General features: G+C 43.7%; 3 protein-coding genes and 1 non-coding gene across 8 annotated transcripts in view; 3 read left to right on the forward strand and 1 right to left on the reverse strand.

Moving 5' to 3' along the window:
• Positions 1–12,778, reverse strand: part of ASB3 (ankyrin repeat and SOCS box containing 3) — a 27,556-nt gene extending 14,778 nt beyond the window's left edge. For 2 of the 3 annotated variants that reach the window (XR_011738045.1, XM_071805599.1), the window contains exons 1-6: positions 12,289–12,469; positions 11,785–11,901; positions 3,209–3,420; positions 2,677–2,835; positions 1,118–1,230; positions 406–541 (exon numbers count right to left, since the gene is read on the reverse strand). Coding sequence is in view for 1 of the 3 variants with exons in the window: in XM_071805599.1 (XP_071661700.1) it covers positions 406–541; positions 1,118–1,230; positions 2,677–2,835; positions 3,209–3,404 (604 nt within the window). In the remaining 2 variants the exon portion in view is untranslated. Of the gene's footprint in view, positions 1–405; positions 542–1,117; positions 1,231–2,676; positions 2,836–3,208; positions 3,421–11,784; positions 11,902–12,288; positions 12,470–12,726 lie in introns of those variants that run through there. The other variant, XR_011738046.1, reaches the window with a different exon arrangement.
• CHAC2 (ChaC glutathione specific gamma-glutamylcyclotransferase 2) lies at positions 3,825–10,408 on the forward strand. Of its 3 annotated transcripts, none has more exons than XM_065833779.2 (4): positions 4,113–4,187; positions 5,862–5,897; positions 6,357–6,573; positions 6,761–10,408. In XM_065833779.2, exons 3-4 carry the CDS (start codon positions 6,568–6,570, stop codon positions 7,142–7,144), a joined length of 390 nt encoding a protein of 129 aa, XP_065689851.1. In that variant the 5' UTR covers positions 4,113–4,187; positions 5,862–5,897; positions 6,357–6,567; the 3' UTR covers positions 7,145–10,408. The 3 variants fall into 3 exon arrangements, with proteins under 3 accessions (XP_065689850.1, XP_065689851.1, XP_065689852.1); XM_065833780.2 differs by having other exon boundaries at positions 6,410–6,573; XM_065833778.2 differs by lacking the exon at positions 6,357–6,573 and having other exon boundaries at positions 3,825–4,187.
• ERLEC1 (endoplasmic reticulum lectin 1) lies at positions 12,749–24,293 on the forward strand. Its single transcript, XM_065833777.2, has 14 exons — positions 12,749–12,988; positions 14,448–14,552; positions 15,660–15,740; positions 16,088–16,165; positions 16,274–16,337; positions 17,814–17,854; positions 19,807–20,030; positions 21,523–21,652; positions 22,046–22,207; positions 22,697–22,756; positions 22,997–23,121; positions 23,373–23,450; positions 23,630–23,705; positions 24,053–24,293. Exons 1-14 carry the CDS (start codon positions 12,749–12,751, stop codon positions 24,122–24,124), a joined length of 1,536 nt encoding a protein of 511 aa, XP_065689849.2. The 3' UTR covers positions 24,125–24,293.
• On the forward strand, positions 13,255–13,373 carry LOC136100687 (5S ribosomal RNA). The gene has a single exon (XR_010651227.1). It is a non-coding gene; the product is annotated as a 5S ribosomal RNA (ribosomal RNA).
• Positions 24,294–25,744: the final 1,451 nt, after the last annotated feature.

Genomic DNA, 25,744 nt, shown 5'->3' on the forward strand with positions numbered 1-25,744 from the left:
TGCACTTCCACGTATTAAACTTGTCCATTATGTGAATGAAACGATCGCTGTCACTTTGTGACCAGAGCGCTGTATCTTCACTCAGCCGCAGCAATATCTTAAGACAAGAGCAATTTCATCAAAATCAGGCCACTCATGTAGTGCTACCAAGGGCTTCCAGCAGCCCCTGAGGAGCCTTAACCTTCCATTTATTATTTCCTACCATCACTTGTTGAAAATGACATTAAATTATTGAAACAAGATTTGAGCAATTAGGATGGTTTAGCATACCCATCTGCAATTAAAATTACATTAAACCCACTAAAATTGGAAGTTATGAAGTGCAAAAGTAGAACTAAAACAGCACCTGGTGACAGGTCGATGCAAGATTAAGAACCATGAAGATAAATGAATGATCATTATTACCAAAGGATATAAGCAGTCTTAAGCACTCCAGCTTTCCATACTGAGCAGCAATAAATAAAGGGGTAATTCCATAGTCATCCTCACATTCCTTGCTTGCCCCTGCCTCCAGCAGTATTTGCATTATCTCAGTGTGTCCCTGAAATAAAGATTTCTATTCTTAACCAACAAAGTACTGGGGAATTGACATAATCTACTTTTCCCATACATTCCAAACAGAAATAAGAAAAAAAACAATATATTCAATATTCTAAAGATGTATCAAAAAATTAATAGTAGAAAAAATTAGACAAGTTAAATAATATTTTTCACATTTGCACAATACCTAGAAATATAAAGTAAATTAGTTTATTAGAAGCACTAAGCTAACATATTTCTATTCCAGAAACAGGTCGTACATCCCACTGATGATGAGTTTCTACACAGAACACTTTCTCGAAAAAATCTAGTGAGATATTCACTTCCTAAATACACCACGTGAGCTTGTGAGCACGTGCAATACTTACAGCATTCAAATAACGATTGCTGCCCAACACCAACATCTCGTGAAGATTCAGATACACTCAGTGCATCGCAAGCCCTTCAGCATTTAGACAACCTTAGGACTGCTAGGGCAGGGTAGGAAAAATTACCTCATACAAAGCAAAGCCATAGATAAATTATCACTCAGAAGACACCAGTTACATGGAAATTGGATGATACAACTACAAGTTACCTTGAGAGAAGCTTGGTGCAAAGAATTCCACCCAGACCAAGTATGATGTCCTTCAACGTTTGCTCCATATTCGATCAGAACTTTTACAATGTCTGCTTTTCCACTTTGAACAGCTTCACACAGAACAGGAAAAAAAACCCCAAAAATTCTTATTAACTGGATTTAAAGAACTCAAATGGCCTCACCACTAACTTCCTGACACAATAATCATAATTCTTTTAAACTTGCTTTACATTTGCTTACTTGCCTCTTACATTTATGTCCCTAACACAGAGTTGGAGAATGGAAATTTATCCACACAAATTTTAGTTAGATTTGCTAAAATTCCTCCTACACTGGGCTACTACAGATAACAAAAGCAGGTTTCTCTCCTCCCTCTTCCTGGGGAACACGGAGACAATTCTGCAGCAGGCACCTAACTGTGTGACAGCTGCAATGGCCTCCCAAACTCGTGAAGCCCAGTGGCCATCTTAAAAAAAATCAAGTTTGGGGGAATTTGTTGTAAGTTTAAAACTCTTTTAAACACCTCTATGAAATTAATTTTAAAGGTGTATATTTATGCTAATGCATTCCTTGAAAAGCCTCCTGATTCATCCTCAAGTTTTTCCCCCAACAACTCTACCAAGGCACATTCCCTGTGTGACCATAGAAGTTTGATATGGTGATAAATGACTGTGAAAAATTGCTACTGACTGAACAATTGTAAAGGTATTAGCGCGGGAGCTGGCCAAAGGAGCGCCCCTGGCTTGTAGTACTCAATGTCCAACACAGAGCTGTGCCACAACCCCGTCACATAGTCTGGACTAACCTGACCATAAACCTTTTCCTTTTGGAAAAAATCTCTTGGATCCACAATCACAGGACCTGTCTAATCTACGTAAGCGCTAATACATATTGTTAATGACCATTATCTGGTGTGCTTTTAATGATCATTTCCCCACAAGTGCTGCTTGTTACTGTTTTAAGCAAATAAGCCATTTAGTTGCTTAAAAATAAAATGTGAATTGACTTGTAAACAAAGGTAATGTGGCAGCCATGAAGTTTGCCTGGACTGCAGAGGTGAGTAAAGCAATAAGCATATTCAATCAGATGATTTAGACCCTGAGGATTCACTACAGCGGAAGTTTTAAGCATTTAATGATGTCAAATCACAGAAAAAATTACAAAATAATGGACCTCAATTGCTAAACTAGGAATTGCAAAAAGAATCAGAAGTCTTTTCACATAAAAAGCAGGGAAGAACTTAAACCCTCACACAGATGCAATCCTATGTCTCCTAGATCTTTTTTGTGCTAGAAACAAAGAAAGGGCAACACAAAAACCCCCACATACTTGGGTTTACAAATTTGTTTTAAAACGCAGTCTGAAGCAGAGTTATCCACAAATAAAAAGTAATCTTTAGACCCACCCCATCTCAGAGTCTAAAGCCCACTATTTAGGCTACAAAAATAGAAACCATGGTAGGCAGTAAATGAGCACCACTGAGTTTAAACTCAGCTAACAAATAAGCTTTTCCCCCCTCAGTGGCTGTTCTGAGATCTCAGGAAAGCTGGTGTCACCTAGGAACAGCGTGGTGGTCTCGTCGGTGGTGATTTCATTGGGGCGAGCCCCAGCTTCCAGGAGAATGCGAACACCTTCCGAAGAGCCGTAGTACGCCGCGAGGTGCAGCGGAGTCATCCCCACAAACGTCTTTGTGTGGATGTACTCTTTAGATGGAGCTACAAATGAGAATAATGAAGGGGAAAAAAGTATATTGAGCAATGAATTACAAAACACAACTATTTTCTTAAAACAACTGAGTTATTTGAGATGCGTGGCCTACAATGCATCCACAAACGTGCTGCTATCAACTCTTTCAAACAGCAGGGCCAGTTATTGCTGGCCCTACAGATAGCCACCTCGGTAAAGTAAAATGAAATGTCATTCACACACTACAACATGCCAATTCCTCTCTACCATAGCTAGGCAGTATCTAGGAAACCACAAAGGAATGTACAGAAGAACAAGACCAGAAATCGGTTTAATTTATAATCTACGTGACAGGGTAATTTAGCAGAAAAATCACACTATTTCACATCAGTTTCTCCTCACCCGAACGAATTAGTATCTTCAGACATTCACTGGACCTATGAGCTGCTGCTTCATGGATGGGCATCCAGCCCCTGTTATCTGGAACATCGAGGCTGTGCCGCTTCCTCATGAGCTTCTTCAGCAGGTCAACGTTTCCTGCTCTGGCTGCAATCCCCACAGCAGAGCACTGATCGTCGTAGGACTCGGTGAAATCCATCCTTCCGCCTGGCAAACTGTGCGAGACGAAGGGGCAGGAAAAGAGAGAGGAAGGAGACCAGGGAAAAAAAAAAAAAGCCTGTTAGTACAGAATATGTACATTTGGTTTGCTGGTTTGTTTGGTTGTTGTTGGTTTGGTTTTGTTTTTGTCAGAGGTTTTTGTTTGGGTTTTTTTGTTTTCAGGGAGAGCATCTGTTTGTAGGGTTTTTGCCAATGGTCAGCTCTTTGTTTTTCTTTTTTTTACGTTTTAATATTTTACCTGGTTTGCCCCTTTTGTAACATAGCAACAGCGTTCTGACTTAGTTCCAATGACTTCTGAGTATCGATTTTTAAGATTACACATCATTATAGCCGAGGTTCTTAGGCACATGGTCCAGAGGTAGACTCGATGACCTTAGAGCTCTTGGGGCGATAAGAGCTTCCTGGCTTTCCCCCAGCGCCTCCCCGGGAAGGCAAAGTTCCAGGAACCAGGGGATTTATTGTCCTGGCCCGACTGACACAACTGTAAAGCCGAACCTCAGCACACAAGCCGGGCTCGCACAGAGCCCTCGGTGGCTGCAGCAGGGGCCCCCCTGCAGGGACCCGGCCCCCGCAGGACCGGTGGCTCCCCCGGGCCGCCTGCACTGCGCAGGCCCGCGGCGGGGCGGCAATGTGGGTGTTCGGCTACGGCTCCCTCATCTGGAAGGTGGATTTCCCCTACGAGGAGAAGATGGTGGGGCGCATCCAGGGTTACAGCCGCCGCTTCTGGCAGGGCAGCACCGACCACCGCGGCGTGCCGGGCAAGGTGAGGCGGGAAGGGACGGGGCCGAGTCGGGCGGCGCTCCCCGGGCCTGCCGGAGGAAGCGGCCGGAGGAAGCGGCCGGAGGGCGGGCCAAGGCCTCCCGGCACCGGGACCTCCGTCCCCGCCGGCCCGAGCGCTCCGGGACGGGAGCGGCCCCGGCCCTGCAGCCCCGCGGCCCCGGCACCCGCATAACCGGACAACGTAATGAACTTCCTGTAGCAAAAATAACCATCCGAATAGCTCAAAAATAGGTATTACAGCCATGAAATAACTCAGTGTGGGTGTCAGGCTCGGCAGAGGAACGCTAGTTAATAAATCAATGCCAGGAGTGTTGATCCGAATAGCTACCTCACTGCTTTTCATCTTTTTTAACTTGCAAATGAAAAATAATGGAAGAGAAAATACTTAGTATTTGGATAATAATTTTTTTAAAAGCCACCAAGAAAAACAAACAATCCCAATTCATCCAGACATACATATTTTTAAGCCGTGGGAGTGGGAATAGTCTTGCTCTGCTTTGAAAGCCTGTAGCACCCTTCCATAGAAGGGCTGTCACCCTTCTGTGATTCTAAATAGCTCAACAAATATTAAAAGAAACAACAGGTTGCAGAGGCAAATCAGGCAATGACTGATGTGGCAGGACTTATTTACAGCTGCGCTGCTGCCATGCAAGAGAGAAACACACGTACAGATTCATCGAACAGACACATCAATGGAACCATTGGTGACGAGTCTTAAAAAGACTAAATGCAGATGCCAAAATCAGCAACTTTAAACTAAAAAAATGTAGTTCTCCATAGGGTTTTATGTTTAAAAATTTTCTTCTCCAGGCTATACAACAAATCTCAACAGTTTTCAGTATTTACAAACTGGATTCTTACTCTTCCTGCATGAAATAATGCACTGGAAAAATAATCATTAGCAAGGTGTCCTCCCTCTGCCTAGTGAGGGAAAATGAGCTGGGAGGGGGAAAAGAAGGGGAAAATCATCTTCTGCACAATAAACTTATTTTTCAGCTCTGAACATGATGCTTACTAAAAATTACTAGCGGGTTACTTTGTTCAAAACCATCTAATTAACCCTGAGCTTCCAAACCTGGGAGCTGCCACGTGTCATAGTGTGTAATTAACGTTTTCTAAAATGCAGTGATAATACCTTGCTTAGTTCTATGCACCTTAACATTACCTTCCATGCCCGCGTATAAACTTTTTGAACGCAAGTGAGAAGTTCACCTCACTGTCAGTGTGGAGATGAAACAACTGCACGGTGCCGCGGGGAAGGGACACGACGGAGGAAAGCACACTGAGGATGGGTTCGCAATAACGAATTACTGTCACTGCTTTAAACAAGAATAGAGTCTGAACAGCACGTACAAAGCAAGGGCATTCAAAACCTCCCCGCTTATGACTGCCCTTAATTTAACTTCTATATTGCAGACACTTGCCACTCAGAAATTATCTTTTTGTTTAGCGGAGTGTAGCTAATACAGAACAAAAGCTATTTGCAGAAGATATTTATACTGGACCTCGAAGACATAGACCTTACTGACATTGTCCTGGATTAGTTCTCTGACCCTTTCGTTACTGTTTATTGTTTTTTTTTTTCCTTTTGTTCTGCTTATGACCTGGTGGAAAAGCCTCTAACTGATTTTTTTAATATATATTTTTTAAATTTTAGCCTGGAAGAGTTGTGACTCTGGTTGACGATCCTGAGGTATAGTACTCCTGTTCTGTCTCCCTAGTGTACAGAATGTCCTGTTGCATTCCCAGCCTGTGCAGTAAGTCTCTATTAATTTTTGCTTTTCCACAAGGAAATAATTGAGTTATCTTTAGTGCAATTAGAAGATCTCTCAACATTTCTCAGAGTTACACCGATGACTTTGATTGTTTTAAATAAATTAATCCATCTAAACCGAGAAGCTGGAAGTAGTTTGGATCTGTCATTATCAAAAGTACATTTTCAAGTATTTTAACTTCATTGCTGAAGTGACTATTCTGGAAAATATGCAGAATTTTACCTTCAGCATATGTATACTGCTGACAATATGCCAATAGTAGACCCCAGATGATGTGTCAGAGCTGTAATCTTACCCTCCCAAAATAAAAACTGCAATCGAGATTACATTGCAGTGACAGAAAAGGAGAAACCCATGCTTTATTTTTTGCTACACAGACAAAATGCTTAAGGAATTAAACGCCACAGCTGTGCTTTTGGTTTCTGCGTAGTATTTTGAAATAAGCTCCTGTTCAGAGGAAACTCTCATTGGCCTGTCATCGCTTATCTTTCCACCTTTTGCCCACGGTGCAAGGGGAGCGCCTGGAGATGGATCAAGGCCTAGGCTTACAGTCATATAAGCCATAGGAAAATCAACGTTTTTCTGCTTATGAAGGTACCTAGACCTACATTTTACCTATTTCGAATTCTGTTTGATAGTACAGAAGCTATCTGTACAACTACCTGCGATATTTTCAGGGATCTTACCCACCAGAAAGCTCTCGGTTGGCCTGCTCACCAGCTAGGACAGAAGTATCCTTTCAAACACTGCTTGGATTTCCTCTTTTTCCGTCCTTCCACAGGGTTGTGTATGGGGTGTTGCTTACAGACTGCCGGCTGGACAAGAATGTGAAGTGAAGGCCTACCTGGACTTCAGAGAGAAAGGAGGCTACAGGACTACAACTGTTGTTTTCTACCCCAAAGACTCGTCAGTAGAGCCGTTTGATGTCTTGTTATACATCGGCACTCATGAGAACCCTAACTACCTTGGTCCAGCACCGCTAGAAGAAATTGCGGAACAGATTTTTAATGCCGTTGGCCCTAGTGGAAGAAACACGGAGTACCTGTTTGAACTCGCTGATTCTATCAGAAGTCTCGTACCAGAAGATGTAGATGAGCATCTCTTCTCCTTAGAGAAACTAGTGAAGGGACTCTTGGAAAAGCATCAGAACCTAAATTGTCTATAAAATAACGTCTTAATGATCTTGCTTCATCTTCAGAGGAATGGTTTCGTTGCACAGTGGGTATATATATGACTTGGAGGCATGTTTCTCAGTACTGCGCTCTCTTATTTATTTTAATAGTGCATTCAAAATAGTAGCTGGTCATTAAAACATACTGTTAAAAATAATCATTCTTTCAGGAGTCTATAGAAAGGGGAGCAGAGGAAGCGGTTTAGGTTTGAATTTGGTATATTGGGTTTTTATCCAGAGATTACATCTTCATGAAAATCTCAGTAGAACCATTTAAGCTTCTCTTTGCTTGAAGATTCATTCTTTAAATTACTGTTTCAGGTTTTAAATAAATCTTTAGAATATTTTTAAGATCAAAATCTGCATTCAGACATAACTCTTACTGATTTAAGTGATAGTTCTTTCTGATTCAAGACCACAGACGTGGAGGTCAGTGCAGCTAGAGAGATAAATGCTAAGTAGTTGTTGTAAACTGCGTAGTAAATGCATAGTAGAACATTTATATTATCAACGTTCAGCTTTGCAGAAATTAAGTTATTCCACTGGAGTAGTCATCTTACCCTTTATATATTAGTCTTAAATGCAGAGAATAAATTGTTTCATTGTCAAGGAAATAATTCTTTTCCTTGGCTCTTTATGACAAGTCCCTGAAACCAAAGCAGGGGCTACTTCGACACAAACAGCCATAACACATCAGTGCCTCATTTTATTTTTTTAGATTAATTAAAAGAATAAAGCAATTATGTTAAAATTAACTGAGAATATGACTCAAAGCCACAATGCAGCACGAATGTTCAGAAACTCCCATCTTTGTTATTTGCTTTTAGATGCTGTTGTGTCCCCATCTCTTAAAAAAAACCACCATTTTTTTAGGACAGATTTTAAGCTAGTAATTTTCAGCCACTGTTTTAGGGATTCACAGACAAAAGGTAATTAAGAAAGGAACCCTGTTTTCAGAAAACTTGTGTGTGTTATATGGACATCCAAACAAAGAGCATTAGAAAGCCACCAGGTTAGGCTGGTAGCTTAATTTACGCTAAACATGGGGAAATGGAGCTTCCAGCCCAACAAGGACTTGTCTTGTTTTCAAAAATTTAAGTTATTTTTGTTAACTTTTAACAAAGTATATTTTTATATGTTAATATAGGAAAGGTCCTATTTCAGACACCTCGTAGCATCACATTTTCTCAGGCAGAGAACGTTTAAGTGTTTAGTACTATCTTGGAAGCCTATATTTTGCGTCAGTAATTGCAAAACCCGTATGTTTCTACTATAAGGTCGTCCCTTTCTCATCTTTACACTTTCATGTTTTATATTTGTAATTGCTTGAAAATACCCAGGTTATCAAAATACCAAGCTGCTAATATTTTATTTGGCCACCTACAAAAGCCAACGGGAACATAAAAGAACGTTAATGGAAAAAATTTGAGAAAGGCAGCTAGATAAGTAGAAAATAGAATATTAAAATGCAAACCTTAATTTTGAGATAAATAGACCACTTGAAATATTTCAGCAAGAAAGCTGTTATTTTTTACATACCATAATTTAGTGTACCTCTGCCATCCCTCAAGCATTGATTAATTGAGGATTATAAAGAAGTGTCTTCCTTTTTAAAAGCTACTCTTTACTATTAATAATTGAAAGCCACTATTTTAGGAGTACATGATAGGGTATCACTTAATGGGCTACTCTAAACTGCAGGAGCAAATCCTCTGATCATATTAGCAAAATAATCTTATGTACTGGGGCCCCCGATTTTCCATTAGTGCACCGGAGTTACTTGCAGACTGACAGAATAAATATTCTGCAAAAGTCTTGATTCTGTGCTGGCTTAAGACTGACATAAGCGAGCGGAAAAGCAAGCCCAGCTTATCTGGCTGTGTAGCAGGAGGGAGGTGGGATCAGAACCTCAGGTGTCTGTATGTAGTAACAGTCGTTGAGATGCCTGAAGCTGGAGTTGTTTGAGCATCTTCACAAACCAAAGATGGGCAGCGATAACCATCACGCAAATCAGCATTAATGAACATTGTTACACGTGCATTTAATTTACCTTATTTAAAGTCTAAGTGTTACTGGATACTTCACTGTTACTAAAAATGTTATGTATGGTTTATTTCAAGAATACTGAAGTGCTGAATAGTACCTTCAAGAAAACCCAACCAACAACAGCACTTACTCTCTTGTGCTTACCTCAGATTTAAGCAAACTATAGTAGGCTTAAAACATGTCCACTCTTATCTCCTCAAAGGGTTATCCTTGTTCATTAAAACAGGGCGAGGGGTACTTACTGATGATCCAAAACCATCAGTGATTCCCTCTTTAACACTGTATGTAAGCTTGGTGGTAGAGTATTGTGCTTATGTATCTTTAATTATATTCAGGACCTTGTTGGTCCATTTGCTTTCCAGATCCATAAAACTTGAAATAATACTTGTAATGATCCACTCCAGTTTGTGCATACAACTCCAGTACAATAAAAGTGAATCACATTTACTAATGGTGTTGGAGAAGGAACTTTCCGGAAATGTTATATTTACTTAATGTGTGTCTACACAGCCACTAGAAAGAAAATTAACTCTATCACAGCCAAAACCAACTTGTTTGCTGGAAACATCACGGATAACCCAAACACTTTGAACACTACTGATTGGAGCATCCCCCATCAGTATTATATCACTATTTTATTTTATATTATTGTTACTTGAAGTTTGTCATGTTTAACTCCGATTTGTATCCCTTCTCATCCCTTCTTTCTGGTATGCACCTGGATACAGGCTTTCCTCAAACTAAGGAGCTGAGGATGTTGAAAAAACCTGAATGATACTGCTCCCCCTTCCAATCTATTTCTGTGTGTCTGTTCTGTGTAACAAAAGAAGTTCTTAGGAGGTGGTTTTCCAGCCTGTTCAGCCAAGCGCTGGACTGGCAGCAGGGATGCTAACAGACACCAGGATAGCGAGCCCCCTGCAGGGCCCTGGATCTTGATTTTCCACCATGCAAGTATATAGTCGTAAGATTAAAAAGAGGCTGGTTTTCAAGTAATTAGGCTTCTCTAACAGTCTTCAGCAAAAGCTGGACATTGACTACACACTTAGTTTGATTAGCAACTACAGTACAGCCCCAATTATTCCAACTTCACATTCCCTCAGTATTCTTATATTAAAAGTAATTTCCTTGCTCCTCTGCCTTTTGACTCGAGTAGCTTCCCTTCAACTGTTCCTCTCTTTTACCTCAAATAAAGGTCTCACTTGTCTTTTGTGACTAACGTCTCGTCTCTGCTGGTATCCTAGCATTTCCAAGACATTGTGCATGCACTTGAGCTGAAAGAAGAATAATTCTCTCAGCACGCCTATATCTGCTTGGGCACCCATTTAACAGGAATAAAACTTACTCTCTTAAACTAGAAAATTATGGTAGCAAAGCTCAAAAGCTTTGACTAGAAAAACCTTGAAAAAGCTCAAAAGCGCTGACTAGACCTAAGGCAGACATCTAGTAAAGTTTCAAGCTACCTCATCTATATTATTACAAACTATTTATTCAAAGAGACTCAGCCAGTTTTGCCCACTGAAAAAGTGGGCACACACATAACTCTGCCTGCAAAACAGTGAGGAAGAATGGCCTGAAACAAAAACATCTTAATTACAGCCACCTGAATTTGCGACACATCCTCCAGAGTTATCTCACTCTGCAGCCACTGGGATTTCTCATGTTATCATCTACTTTCTTTGCCTTCATGTACTTCATGTACTTCTCTCGTTAAACATCTCAGCCCGCACTCTGCTCGTTAGGGTTTATTAAGAATCACTGTCCACTGCTAAAACATTACTGTTACCCCTATGTCATCACAAAGCAGACAGTAAATTGGAAGAGAAGCAGCTAAATTAATGTATACTGTGATTAAGTTACAAAGGACGTGCCCATTGTTAGCCAATTGACATGATCAATGCTTTCTGACCACCTGCAAAACCAGGGGGTATTTTCCAAGTTTTAGATCCTTCCTCACAACAAAAAGGAAAGGGAAGATTAAGCAATACATTGTTTAGAAACAGAGTGCTTAGTTGATATTTAACAATATAATAATTAACAGATGTATTGTAAGAGAAGAGCTAAACAATTATAACTAACATCATCAATTATTTCTTAGTATAGATGTATGTCAAAATTTTCAAAAATTGTAATGCATATGTAATAATTATGTGAATATAAGCAACACAAGAGCATCCAGTCTTTGGAGCACTTAGGGAGGACGATCCCTAGAGTTGTCAATAAAGAATGCTGCTTAACAGTATCATTGACTCTGCTGTTATTTTTTCGTTTCAAAACAGCCCCTCCAGAGCTTCCACTCCAGTTGTATCTCAACTGATAGTTCAGTCTTAATTAAAGGGAGAAGTGATTTGTTATATTTACTACAATATTAATTGGTGTTCCTTCTTTTTGTCTTCCAGACTCAATCTATACTGTAAAAACCTGCTGACACTATTCTATCAGTAAAAACTCGTGAAAAATAAAAACTAAAGAGGAAAACACAACCCACCCTGGCCCAGAGGTCCATGGGCACCGTGCACTCACACAGTGGGCACCAGTCCCACCAGCACGGCACCCCAAGTTCTCCAGTCCGTCCCTGCGGTCCCACCTACCAGTATGGCTGTGGAGCTGGTGCCGGCCACTCTGCGGCTCATCAGGGCAGCGCCTCTTTTTTGGGGCGACTTCCAGCAGTTCTGGAGTGCAAAGCAACCTCGCCAGCACCCGGTGTTCTGCAAAGAGAGATTAAATACAGGTGAGGTCCGGAGTAGTTTTCCGAAAAGCCTGCAGTACTCAAATGAATAAATAAACTTAAGAGCAGAGTCGATGATACTGTTAAGCAGTGTTTTTTATTTTATCAGCGCTGAGGATCATCCTCCACAAGTGCTCCAAAGACTGGATGCTCTTGTGTTGCTTATATTCACATAATTATTACATATGCATCCTAGAATATCAGTCAGAATGCCCCTCAGTCTCCTCTTCAAGCTAAATAGACCATCACAACTTTTGAAAAAAATTAACACACATCAATACGAAGAAATAATTCATGACATTAGTTATAATCGCTTAACCCCTTACTGACAACACATCTATTAATTATTAGTTAAATATCAACTAACCACTCTGTGTTACTTCATCTCCTCTCTCGTTGCGCAGAAGGGTCTGAAACTTGGAGACTATCCCATCGTTTTGCAGGTGGTCAGAAAGCATTTACCATGCCAGCTGGTTAACGATGGGTACGTCTTTTGTAACTTAATCACAGTATGTATTAATTTGGCGGTGCTTTCAAACCGCTGACAGACCGGGGGCCGCGTCGCCCTGATCCCCTCAGAGGCAACGTTGTTGCCTCTGAGGGGATCAGGGCGACGCGGCCCCCGGTCTGTCAGCTCTGTGGTGAAAACCTCACGGCTGTTACCGTCCTAGCACCCCCACACAACACCTGAGGAACAAAAAGTCCCTTCAGCCTCCCCCCGACCCCCCACAACCGCCACCTTCCCCCCGTTTCCACACAGACCCCGCCATTTCTCTCCCTCCCTCCCCCGCCTTCCCTCACTCACCCGCCGCTCCGCGGTGCCCCGGATGTTGATGGCGCGGCTCCTCCTCTCCCCTCAGGAAGGAGACGTGGCGGCACCGCCCGCCCTCCGGGAGCCGCCGGCCGGGATGAGGGGCCGTCGGCAGCGCTCCCCCAGCCCCAGGGCGTTGCTGTGCGGTCTCCTGGCAGCCGTGGCGGCGGCGGTGACGGAGGGCGGCCGGGCGCTCCCGCAGCTCAGTGACGATGTCCCGTTCAGGGTGAACTGGCCCGGCACCGAGTTCAGCCTGGTCGGTACCGCGGAGCGGGGCTTGGGGGTGTGAGGGGCAAGTGTGGAGTGTTGGATCTGGGTAGGAACAACCCCGGGTTCCAGTGTGAGTTGGGGAATGAGCTGTTGGAGAGCAGTGTAGGGGAAAGGGACCTGGGGGTCCTGGGGACAGCAGGGTGACCATGAGCCAGCACTGTTTAGTTCAGATACTATCAGGATAGACTTGGAGAACAGATATATACATACATGTATGTGTATATAAATATATGTATATATACATATATAAATATATACAGCCATACCACCCTGAGAACACCTGATCCCATCTGATCTCGGAAGCTAAGCAGGGTCGGGCCCGGTTAGTACTTGGATGGGAGACCAGCTGGGAATACCGGGTGCTGTGGGCTGAGCCACCACCTGTGACCAAGAAGGCCAATGGTACATGGGGTGGCTTAGAAGGGGTGGTCAGTAGGTCAGAGAGGTTCTCCTGCCCTTCTGCTCTGCCCTGGTGAGACCACACCTGGAATATTGCATCCAGTTGTGGCCCCTCAGTTCCAGAAGGACAGGGAACTGCTGGAGAGAGTCCAGCGCAGCCACCAAGATGCTGAAGGGAGTGGAGCATCTCCCGTGTGAGGAAAGGCTGAGGGAGCTGGGGCTCTGGAGCTTGGAGGAGACTGAGGGGCAACCTCATTAATGGTTATAAATATATAAAGGGTGAGTGTCAGGAGGATGGAGCCAGGCTCTTCTCGGTGACAGCCAGTGGTAGGACAAGGGGTAATGGGTGCAAACTGGAACACAGGAGTTTCCACTTAAATATGAGAAGAAACTTCTTCCTGGTGAGGGTGTCAGAGCCTGGCCCAGGCTGCCCAGGGAGGCTGTGGAGTCTCCTTCTCTGCAGACATTCAAACCCGCCTGGACCCCTTCCTGTGGAACCTCAGCTGGGTGTTCCTGCTCCATGGGGGGATTGCACTGGATGAGCTTTCCAGGGCTCTCCCAACCCTGACATTCTGGGATTCCCTGGAGGGTCCCCCAGTCCCTCCCTCACCTCTCTCAGTTTGTTACCTCTTCATGTTTATTTTTGAAGCCACAAAAAGGGGATTTGGGTTTGGGGTGTTCTCAGCATCGTGTGCCTGACACATCCCACTGGGTTGGGGTTTTTGGGGGTGCTGACAAGAAGGAGTTCAGACACACACCCCGGGCCTGGGGGAGGGTTTAGGCCACGGCCCGAATCTGGCAAAATCCTGCGGAAATTTGTCCTGAAAATCAACATGGTGGTGGCTGTTGCACAATGGAGTGGCTGGGAGGGTGTTTATTTAACAAAAACCTTAAGGACCAGAAGTGTGCAAGAGTGAGGGGAGCGGGAACGGGGCTGGAGGGATCAAGTGAACACCAAGGAGCCGCTCCTGAATTCGGTGACGTTTCTAAAAAGTAGCATTAAAAAAACCCTACCTGACTAATCCAGAGGTTGGTTGTTTTCTCAGCCGACGACCGGTGTCCTGTACAAAGAGGATAACTACATTATAATGACCACTGTGGATAAAGAAAAGTATAAATGTATACTCCCGCTGGTAGCGAGCGGCAGTGAGGTGGGTTCAGCCGAGTCTTTCTTGCGGTTACAATCTGCAGACAAGTCTTTGCAGAGTCTTTTCAGTTCCTTTTTCTTCCCCTCCTTCGCCCCCAAAAAAGGAAAATAATCTACAGAACGCTTCACTATTTCACCGTTCATAGTAGATGCCTTCACTATATATTACAGACTAACTCTCTGTTAAGTGGGGCCAGTCTGAGCAATCTTGAAACCCTTTTTTGGTGACAATTGATTGCTGTAATGTTCTGTTTATCGTTAAGTCCATTTGTGATTGGGAAGTTCTTGTATTTTAAGTGACATTGTTGAGCTCTGCGCCAGTAAACAACTAAAGGTTGTTAACGCTGCTGTCACGATCACTATATCTGAAACTATTATCTCAGTACTGCTTCCACCACCAGTAATATAAGCTTGATTTTCTGTTCCTTAGTTGGAAATCTGAATGCACAATGTGGGGTGTAAATTTAAAAAAGCAAAGTATATAAATACATGTCATAGTAGGAGAGAAGCAGGAGGCCTTTGGTGAGGTTTATTATTTGTTCCTCCAATGGTTCATTTTCTTCACGCTGCTTCAGTGCAGCTGAGAAATCCTCAGTACTGCAGAACTCCGTGGAAATCTCTTCAATCACCTGCACATTTATAGAGCAAAAATGGCACAAAAATAAACTTACACAGCATTACATGTACCTTTTTGATCCATTTGTTTGTAATTACGTGAAAGCTGGGTGATGTTCCAGTTGTACTGCATCACTGTGGCATCAGCATTGACTGACAAACTAGAATATTGTTAATGCTGTTTTTCTGTTCACACCCCAAGCTGCCACTCTGGACATGAGTGAGTTGAGAGCACCTCCTCTTCTGCCACGTGTGTATCTTTAACACCACAAAACTCTTCTGTTTTCACCACTTTATTTGTGACTTTTAATTGCCCCTTCTTGCTAAACTAAACCATTTCTTCTAATCATCACCACACAGCTCCCTCAGGGCACGACTCAATGAGGTTTCCTATCTTTTAATTTTCAATAGGATTTTTTTTTTAACTATTGCGAATTAATATTAACTAAGCAAAATAGTTTTTATTTTAAGGTAATGAAATATCCTTCTGTTCTAGGAAGAAGAAAAGGACTACAAAGGTCCTACTCCAGGAGAATTGCTGGAACCGCTTTTTAAGCAGAGTAGCTGTTCATATCGAGTATGTTACTTCTGTGTAACTTATCCTCCATGGTGGTTTGGGGGCACATTTAATCTTTATATATGTATACACACATATATATATTTACACACACACAAATATATATATGATTGTTTTCCTTTGTTTTATCTGTTGTGTTTATTTGGAACCTCATAAAAATATTCGGGGAACGCTGAGGCCATTCACGGTTCTGTTGGTGTGGAGGGTGCCCAAGCCCACCTGCTTGGGCTATGGTTTATTGCTGCAAAAGCCAAAATTCTGGTGGAACTCTTTGAGGTGGGATGATGTGTCTAAACAGAATTTAAAAGTTATTTTATATATATATATATATATATATATATTTTAAGATCGAATCTTACTGGACTTACGAGGTGTGCCATGGCAAACACATCCGTCAGTACCACGAGGAGAAGGAGACGGGACAGGTAGGCTCAACCCCCTTCTTCACTGGCGTGTTTGTGCTTAATTCCCCTACAGTTGTAAAAGGATGGAAAACGGTAACTGAAATTTGTTTTAACTTCTTCCATTTGTAGAAAATAAACATCCAAGAATACTATCTGGGGAATATGATGATAAAGAACCCATTATCGGAACCAGGTTTGTCTTGGATTTTTTTTGTTCTGCTGATGCTAATTAATTGTTTGGGTTTTAATTATTACTGTTTGAGAAATAAGCTGTAGAAAACTGATTCTCAGTGCAATAGGATTTTGTCATTTTTTTTTAACAAAATGGATTGGTTTTAATTCCTTTTCAGCACCTTAGATTGCATCCATCCTGTCAGTTTTGCCATGCTGTCTAATTAATTAGCTTAACTAATGCACGATAATTAATTAGTGTCAGGGAAAGAAAAGACATAGTATAAGAAATAGAAGCTATATACGCCAGAGTAGCTGTTGTTCCTGTGGCCTGTTGCCTCTTTTTGGGTGGGGAGAAGTGTCTTCCAGGCTGTGAGCAGAGCTCATAGCACACCAAGGGCTCTGCTGTTCTCTAATAAAACGTGGTTCGCAAACCCAAACACTTGCACTCTGACTTTGGTGGAAATGAGGTCGCTGAGCCCCAAATTCGAACTGCAGTTTAGAATAACTAATTTTCTGAGCACTTTCATTTTTTTGCCCATAAGTTATTGTAGGTGCTGGGGGTTCTGTGGTCCCACCTGCCAATATCTGCTTTCCTGGCTGAGCACTTGGGTAGTGTCTTATTCCAAAGAACTGCTAAAAATCCGCAGGTTAAGCATTCATTCATCAGAGTTGATAGAAACAATAGAAAAAACATCATTTAGGGTTTTTTTGTAATTCTAGGCTGGTATGTAAAACGTGAGCACTGCCGTTTTTCTCTTTTTAAAATGATTAAGTTGAATGCCTCAGTCTCGGGGTGGATTTAGCGCTATTAATGCCATTCCTTTGAATTCCTTCAGTTAGGTACCTTAGTCCTGAGAACAAACACGGCTTCGGAAATGCCTTGCTTGGCATTTCTTTGTGCGTTCCAGTGCTTGTTTGTGCTGCCATTAATCCCGCACAGAGCTGCCCAGTCGATGCTGTTGTACAGAAAACAAAGTGTTTAATTAGAGTTTAATTGTGGGGCTGCATGCTGGGACTTCAAGTCATCACATCTGCGTCTTTTAGGGTGCTGACCCTCCGTGCTCTCCGCTTCGGTGGCAGACTGTATTCTTTCTATGCTTCCTATACAGCAATTCACGCTACTTTTCTTAAAGAATAAATAACAGAGCTGGTTTCTCAGCTGCCGTGTGATGGATTAAACCTGGAGGAGCTGACAGGGTGACACGTTCTTCTGGCCTCCCCGTGGTGCTAGGGCTGCGTTTGGCCTGTCCTACAAACTCAAAATTGCTTTAGAATGACGCTGAGTCCTGTTTGGTTCTGTTTGCTCTGGACCCCAGGTCACTGTTTATTTCCTTTCTTCCCTCTTTTGCACCTGCAAGTTCATGAGATTGGCTCTCGGCAGCGTGTACACAAAGTACTGGCAAAAGCACGAAACGTACAAACTTCTCTGTATATAATTTAATTTTATTTCAAGTTCGCAGACTTTGTGCTTACCTCATTCTTAATTATTCCCTAGATCAAGAAGAGAAGGAAAATCCAAAAGAGAGTGCAAAAGAGGCAAGTGAAAAACATCTCTTTTAACTTTTGCCGTCAATAGTGGAGGCAGTTTATCTGTGATGAGGTTATGTAATTAGTTCCCTACCGAAATGAGCGTCAAAAAGTGAAACTCTGTTCCTGAGCTGCGCTTTCCTCGCTTTTGATTGTCGGTCCCAGCTCAGAAAGCTTATTTAGCTAGTCACATTTCTTGCCCTTCTACTTATTTACACTAAAGTTATGCTACTCTTAAACATAAAAGAGATGAATTATATACTCTTCTTCTAAAAAGACAGTGTGCATAACCACAAAGTCACATTGTGGTCTAGCGACAGTTATTTTTCCCGCTACATCAGAGATCCCAATTCCCTTAATTACACTTTCCCACCTTTTGGGTAGGGAGAAATGTTTAATGAAATCCTCCAGCACCAAACCCCTAGAAGGTTTATTAGGTGACTCGACCCATCGTGTAAAACTCTGTGCTTCCCTTTTCCAGTAGAGAACTTCTCCATTTGTTTAGGCCCCAAAACTCCATTCTGCGTTACTAATTTCATAGCAGAACAATGGAAGTACCCAAAGCATGCTGGAGTTTGGAATTAGCGACGGCAAATCTGGCCGGAGGACAGACACACACCCACCTTTATTCCTGCTTATTCTTTATTTTAATTCTGAAATGAAGTTTTTGTCCACGTGTTCGTTGTAATGTCGATTTACATAGCACAGGCGGGTTCTTCTTCCTCAGTGGAGCTCAGGAAATATCCATGTCTGAGGTATTTGGGAGGGAGTGGAGGAGCAGCCCCGTGTCAGAATGTGGCCCATTCTGATGGCAGCGGCAGTTGTGCCTCTTGGAAATAAAGAAAACTCAGGTTCTTTGTAGTGTAACTTTGTTTTATTTTTCATTTCAGAGGAATTCTTTTGCTGGCTTTTCATTGGCAGTATTTATGATGTGCGCACACTGTCTTGGTTTTGGTCCATAAAGAATTTAGGCTTGTAATTTGCGTGGAATCTCTATTAATGAAAGGGAAAGAACATGTAACACAGCTGGGCGGTGCTTAAAGCGACCAAAAACTGCTGGGACGGGAGGTTTATCTTGAACCCTTCCGCGGTGCCTTTCAGTTGTGTGCAAACAGCAGCAGCCTCTACTCAGATTTCTTCAATACTTAACCTTCAGTGAAATGCATAGGCATCATTTTTCAATTTTGAAGGAAGAATCGGTTCAGCATGTTAATTCTGTAACCTCATTAATGTCTCGTCACTTCATCCACGATGGAACAGTTGTCAGGAGGAGAGAGGCAGCGGCCTGTGACAGGGTAGCGTGCTTTGGGAGCCAAAAAAGGGTCTCGGGTCCCCGGGTTAGTGTTGTGGCCGCAGAAGTGCCGCTGCCTTTTAGCACAGAGCCTGATTAGTGGGCAGAAATAGGCTGAGTTTGTGGGTTCCAGCGTGGCCTTTGCACCAACAGAACGTTTGGTACCCAGGAACTTCAGCTGTTTCCGAGACAGGAGGCAGGAGAGGGGCTTTCACCACTTTAGGAATTGATTTCTTGACGTGGAAGCTGGATGAAACGTATGAAGGAAGAAGTCTGAAGAGAGCTTACTTAAAGTGTCTACAAAAGTGGGATTTACTTTGTAGATATTGTTAGCTGAAGTTACAGGGGGTGTGGGATGCTCTGGGTGAGGAAAACCCCGCTGGCTGTTCCAGGGCAGACGTCAGGGTGACTCTGAGGGGTGTTTCTAGATTGTTTTGCAGTCAGATGAGGGTTTGCAGCGGATCTTGCATGCCTTGGTGCGTTTGGGCAGTGCTGCGGCTGGAGGTGACACAGCAGAACACGTTTGGATGTTGCAGAAACACCAAGAAACTACGCAGGAGCTGCTTTCAAACCAGTAGCGCTGGCCCTGCACAGTGCAATGATGTGTTTTGTTTCAGAGGAGTCAAAGGAGCTTTACTGTGATTCTGAACTTTTCCCTTCTTTCACCCAGATCCCTACAAAAAACATAGAAGGGCAGATGACTCCCTACTACCCCGTGGAGATGGGGAACGGCACGCCCTGCAGCTTGAGGCAGAACCGGCCCAGGTCAAGCACAGTGATGTACGTCTGCCATCCAGAAGCTAAACACGAGATCCTTTCCGTAGCAGAAGTTACGACCTGCGAATACGAAGTGGTTATATTGACGCCTCTGTTATGCAGCCATCCTAAATACAGGTACGGTACTCACATTTTGGCTAACAGCATCACTTCAGGTTGTCATCCGTCTCCACGCATGTCCGTGTTTATACAAGGCACACACCCAGCTGTGGTTTCTGGTACAGGAACGGGTGGGAAGTATCATTTTCTTTTCAACAGGCAGGTTCCTAGCCCTGTCATTGTGGAGGAACACGGGCGTTAAGGCGCAGGCAGCTGAAGAACGCTCTGTTTCCTCTTAGTTTGCGATTTCAGACACCTGGAGGATCATCTTCATGTTACTCAAAGATTGTAGATCGCATATGTGCATATACATGCGCATAGACATCAGCTTCTCTAATTTCAGAAAACAAAAGTATGCTCTTCAGTCATAACCTGCACATTTATATTAGTGGAATTCCCAATTTACAGAGCTCTTTCTCCTGCTTTATCACCTTACCTTCAGCTGCATAAGTCAGCTTCATCTGAAGAATTTACAATTTCAGTGTTATTTTCCAAAACTGAAGCTTAGGATTCTTTTTTCTCCCTTCCCCTGCATTGTACCATGCATCTAAGGGATATCCTTAGTCACAGCAGTTCAGATTCTTGGCTTTTCAAGGGGTATAAAGAGAATTGCACAGTGGATGATACACAAATTAAGGGTGAAATAAATGGACCAGAGTTCTGATTTTCCCATGGACATCAGAATAAGTGAGTATTTAATCGCTGTTCTGAAAGAGGCAACAAAGTCTAAAGAACAAAACCCTCAAATGTGCGTTTTATAAACACTTAGCAGTTGGAGTACAGCAGTTAAATGTTTAGTATAGATGATACATTTTCTCGTGCAGTTGGGTTTGGTATCACTGTTTCACCTGTTCACTTACCTGTTGCACCGTTTTCTGTTTACCGTACGAATCTTTTAAGCCTCTGTATCAGCAGAGGAACAGAAAGCGCACAGGCAAATTGTTCTGCCATTTGATAAGAAGAAAATCTGGGGCTGCCCCCTCCCACCAGAGCAAAGGGGGGCAAGGCTTCCTGGCCATGGGCAGGAAATACTGAAAATAAACAGGCCAGATCTTTATTCTCCCACTTGAGTCACGGCAGTAAGTAAAGATGGGTGGGGACAGGCCGGACACGCCGCTCCGTGTCACAGGGAATGACAAACCAGCCTCGCTGTAAGTAAACGCAGTTTGGCTGTCACATGTTCCCTGAAACGGCGCTGAGCTGTCCCTGCACCCACTGTCTTGTCCAAAAATGCAGCTGCATTGACTTAGCTAAAGCACATCCATTGCTTTTAGTAGTTGTTCCTATTTGGGCACCATTTGGCTGGTTTTAAATTGGTGGGAATTGGGGATGGGGAGGAAGGCAGGGAAGAGCAGTATTTGTCTGCTCTAGCTATTAGTCTTAACGTTTAAATAAAATTCAGCTAAAACTAGGCTGCTTTGGTACAGGACTTAGAAACTTGGAGCAATAAAAGAAGTCAGTCTTTGCTTCAAAGCGTAGTAAGTGACATATTGCTGGCTCCTTGGGGCAGGTTCAGGGCGTCCCCTGTGAACGACATCTTCTGCCAGTCTCTGCCAGGATCCCCGCTCAAACCCCACAATCTGGAGCAGCTGGAGAAGCAGCAAGAAATGATGAAGATGCCTTTCAGAAGGGTCAAGGAAGTAAGATTTCTTTAATTTCAAACAGAAAAAATACTCAACTTCCATTTTGTAATCCATAGAACTTGCAGTTCCGTGGAATAAGTTCTCTTGCCCCACTTTGTAAGGCCATGTCAGCCTATCGGTCTGCAGGTTTGTTGAACTCATGTGTGACTTACCTTCTTTGGAAGGAAAACAGAGCACCTTTGGGCTATTAATTTAAAGCTTTTGCAGCCGCCTTTCCCTACAGTTTACAAACCTGTTCAGTTTTGGACTTTCGGTCTTTTTTTCAGCTATGCTTAAGACAGTGAAAACACTGACAAAAACTTAGTATTAAGTAACCTCATATGGTTTATAAGGCTTTGCAAGGGCCGTATAAAATCCAAATGGGTGTATTTGTGCGTACCTTAATTTCAGGAAGAAATGCATTCGACAAAGGAAGAGAAGTTTTCTTCCATCCATAAACCTGTTGCTGTTGGCAGCCACCAACTATTAACTGTGGGAACAACCCACATCTCCAAACTGACCGACGAGCAGCTCATCAAGGAGTTTCTCAGTGGTTCCTACTGCTTCCATGGGGTGAGAAACAATCATTTCCTTTCCTTGCATTGATATAGGGAAGGCTTATATACAAAAGTCTATGTTAGAAAGGTATCTTTAACCTTCTGTTGAAATTCAGTCTATTTGAGCAGACAGTGAAATGAAAGTAGATTGTGAGAATTGTTCAGTGCTAATTTTGTTAATGAGAATTTAAAAAAAATGGTAAGACTTATGGAGAGAAAAGGCAGCTGAGGTTTTATCCATTTCTGAAAGAGGAAAATATTTCTTTAAAAGATGAATGGGGGATATCCAAATAGTTTAAGGAATTTAGTCCTATGTGGCTCTACATAAAAAACTAGATCTTTGTTTAAACTCAGCTTGGAATAGATGGAATTCCCATGCCTGTAGGTCAATTTGAGTCTCTCTCAATGCAAACCTTGAATCAACATATTGGCATAATAGGTATGGAGCTTTACAGCTAAAATGGCCAGTGATGGTTTTGTTTTAACACTGTTACCCTCTCCCCAGGGCGTTGGTTGGTGGAAGTACGAATTCTGCTACAGCAAATACGTTCATCAGTATCATGAGGTACGTCGGGGAGAGCACAGCGATAAGGGAAGCTGAAAAAAATATGACTTTTTTTTTCTGGGAATGCTCTTCTGGTCATTGCAACCCTAACAGAGGCTCGGCCACAGTGCGTCCCAAGTGCAGGAACGTGTTCTGTTGACAGCAGCACACCTGCTCTAATACAACATTTACTCATCCTTAAAATACCCCCACTGCTAATCGCATAACACAAGGTGTAATTATCAGTTTTTCCTTTTTCAGGATAAGGAAACGGGCAAGACGTCCGTGGTGGTGGGTACCTGGAGCAAGGAGGAGCACATCGAGTGGTCGAGGAAGAACGCGGCTCGAACCTTCTACCTGCGCGAGGACGGCACGCAGACCGTGAGGTGCGCACAGCGCTGGGCTCGCTGCCGAGAGCAGGGGTATGGGTAGCGACAGCACGTCAGGAAGGGGAATCGAGCACTTAACGCAGAGAAAAATCTTCCACGGGTGAAGAACTGTTTGCTTCTGCACATAGAGCACATTACTGATTGTTGTTGTGTATCAGAGTTGGGAGAACGCCGAGGCGCTGTATCACGCGTGCTTCAGCGCCGCGTTCAGTATCTCCAAACGTTCTCATTCCCACCTCTCGTGGCAGGATGGTGTCTCACTTCTATGGGAACGGAGATGTCTGCGACTTAACCGACAAGCCAAGGCAGGTGACTGTGAAATTGAAGTAAGTGAACTTTTTTGGCAAACCCATGTTTTGTGTCTCTGCTCCCTGTGTCAGAGGGAAAAGCCTCTGCTGCCTGCAGGAAGCACGAACGTCAGCTTAGTAAAAGTGCTACAGACACTAAGGAAATAACACGTTTTGTGCTTTTTGCATGCTGAACTCTACCCAATTTCTGTTTTCAGATGTAAAGAATCAGATTCCCCTCACGCTGTGACCATATACATGTTGGAACCTCATTCTTGCCAATACATCCTCGGGGTACGTAAAGACGCTCGAATTCCCTCAGATCAGGTGCCACCCAGCAGAGATCGTCCCCAGGTGCATGTTTGGAACAGCCCCTTCACCCCAGGGCCGCTGCACAGGGGATTCCCAAACACCTCGCTGCTTTTTGTTCCGCTGCGTGTGCTCAAGGGAAGCAGAGTCGTTATTAATTACACTAGTTACGGTGTTAATGTGCTGCAGAGGTCACACCCAAAAGCAAAAAGCACTTAGTAAGTTTTACAAAGTGTTGCTCGCGCACCAGGCCTGTGGTTAATCCTGTGAACTCTTGTACGAGTTTATCGATGATTTCAGAGTCTCTAACGCCCTGATCTCATCTGTTGAAGGTGGAGTCTCCGGTCATCTGTAAAATCCTGGACACGGCGGACGAACACGGGCTCCTCTCGGTGCCCAGCTGAAGCCGCGTGGCCGCAGCCCGGCCGGCGACTCGCGCCAACACGCGTCGCTGAGCGGCCTCACCAGCAGAATCCCGGCGGACGAGGGACTGTGAGCCATTTGTGTATAACTATGTGTATATAAGAGGTTATCGAGAAACTTTTAATGATTAAATTCTTGTCTTGCACTTGCCGTTTGGCCCGTGTGTGACACAATCTGCAATCAGCGTCGCTGTCATCGTTCAGGTATAAATTACCAACTCTGAAAAGGCAAAATAACCGAGATCCGGCTTCGAGGGAGGAGTTCAGCTGCCAGCAGAATGAAAAAGTGAAGCAGCACCTCTCGCTCGGAGCCTCCAGCTGCCACTGCAATAACTGTTCTTCTGTGCAAGTGGTACCTCGGTTTTGGTGCTTGGAACCGCAGTAATATCCCAGTCCTGCCTCCTCTGTTACATCTCCCCCAGTCTGGGCTGCTTTCCAGGACTTTTTGGGGGCCCAGTTATTTGAAATATTACTTTGAAGGAGCATCTGAAGCAGATTGCCATTATACTTCTAAAATAGGTAAGAAAACAGTGTGATAGTTACCGCATGTTCGGCGCACGGCCACGGGGTCGGTCTGTGTGTGGCTCTCGGATGTGAGCCCGCTCTAGTTCCTCTTTTCTAAAACCGTTGTGCAAGGTGTAGGAATTTCACAACCGATGTTGGGTGGAAATCCGCCAGCCATGTGGCATATGACTAGCTGAATATGGCCCAAAATACCAAGTCGAACTGCTGGACTGTTGCAATAGGACCCGTTTTGTTGTCTCACGGTAGAAACCCAAACGAGCAGGATGATACAGTATTCAAATTCATTGTTGTTGTTCCTGGTTGAATCCTTATTTCTGATGCCTTAGCAATGTGACTGAGGACACTGGACAAGGGGGAAGAGTCTTCTACCCAGATTTTTTCCCCCTCAGACTCCTTGTGAAGCCTTAGATGGATAAGCAAAAAGTCACTTTAGTTTTAATGTGGTGAATGCTCCCATCAAGGCTCTGGCAGGAGGCGAAGTGTCAGATTCACGCAATCCTTTGTGATGGTTTTATTTGGAATAGAATCTGCCCCATACCCGCAATTTAGACTCAGCCTTAGCGCTGGGCTGAGCGCCCAAGCCCCGGCTTTGATGCGGATGCCGCGGTGCCAAACCTCGACATCCGCCCGGCCCGATCACCTCAAAGGGAAGAGAAACCGCAACACGCCGGAGCCCCGGGAGTGGTGACGAGCCCAGCGGAAAAGACAAGAATAGTTACTTTGGAGAGCGTCAAGAATCCCACTTCCTGCAGAGCAGGGAAGTGCCCGGGGAACAGGGAAGCGCGGGCTCTTTGACTAAGCAGCCTCAGGACCTCCGTGCGCCACTCGTGCCAACTTTTCCCACTTACGAGCAAACCGCGCTGTTACCAAACCCGTGAAATCTGTACCTGGTTCCCTCGGCCTCTGCTTCCCCTTGCAGAGGCAGCGATGCGCTCACGGACATCCCTACCCTGTGGCCAAACTGCCCGCGGGCACAAGAATCCACAAAAATACAGAATGTGCTTTTTAATTCCACCCTCTCCTCTTCCCCCCAGCTGACTGGGGAGGGAAGAACTGGGGGTGAGTGGAGCAGGAGAG

The sequence above is a fragment of the Patagioenas fasciata genome, chromosome 3, assembly GCF_037038585.1.
Source record: "Patagioenas fasciata isolate bPatFas1 chromosome 3, bPatFas1.hap1, whole genome shotgun sequence".
Taxonomy (NCBI): domain Eukaryota; kingdom Metazoa; phylum Chordata; class Aves; order Columbiformes; family Columbidae; genus Patagioenas; species Patagioenas fasciata.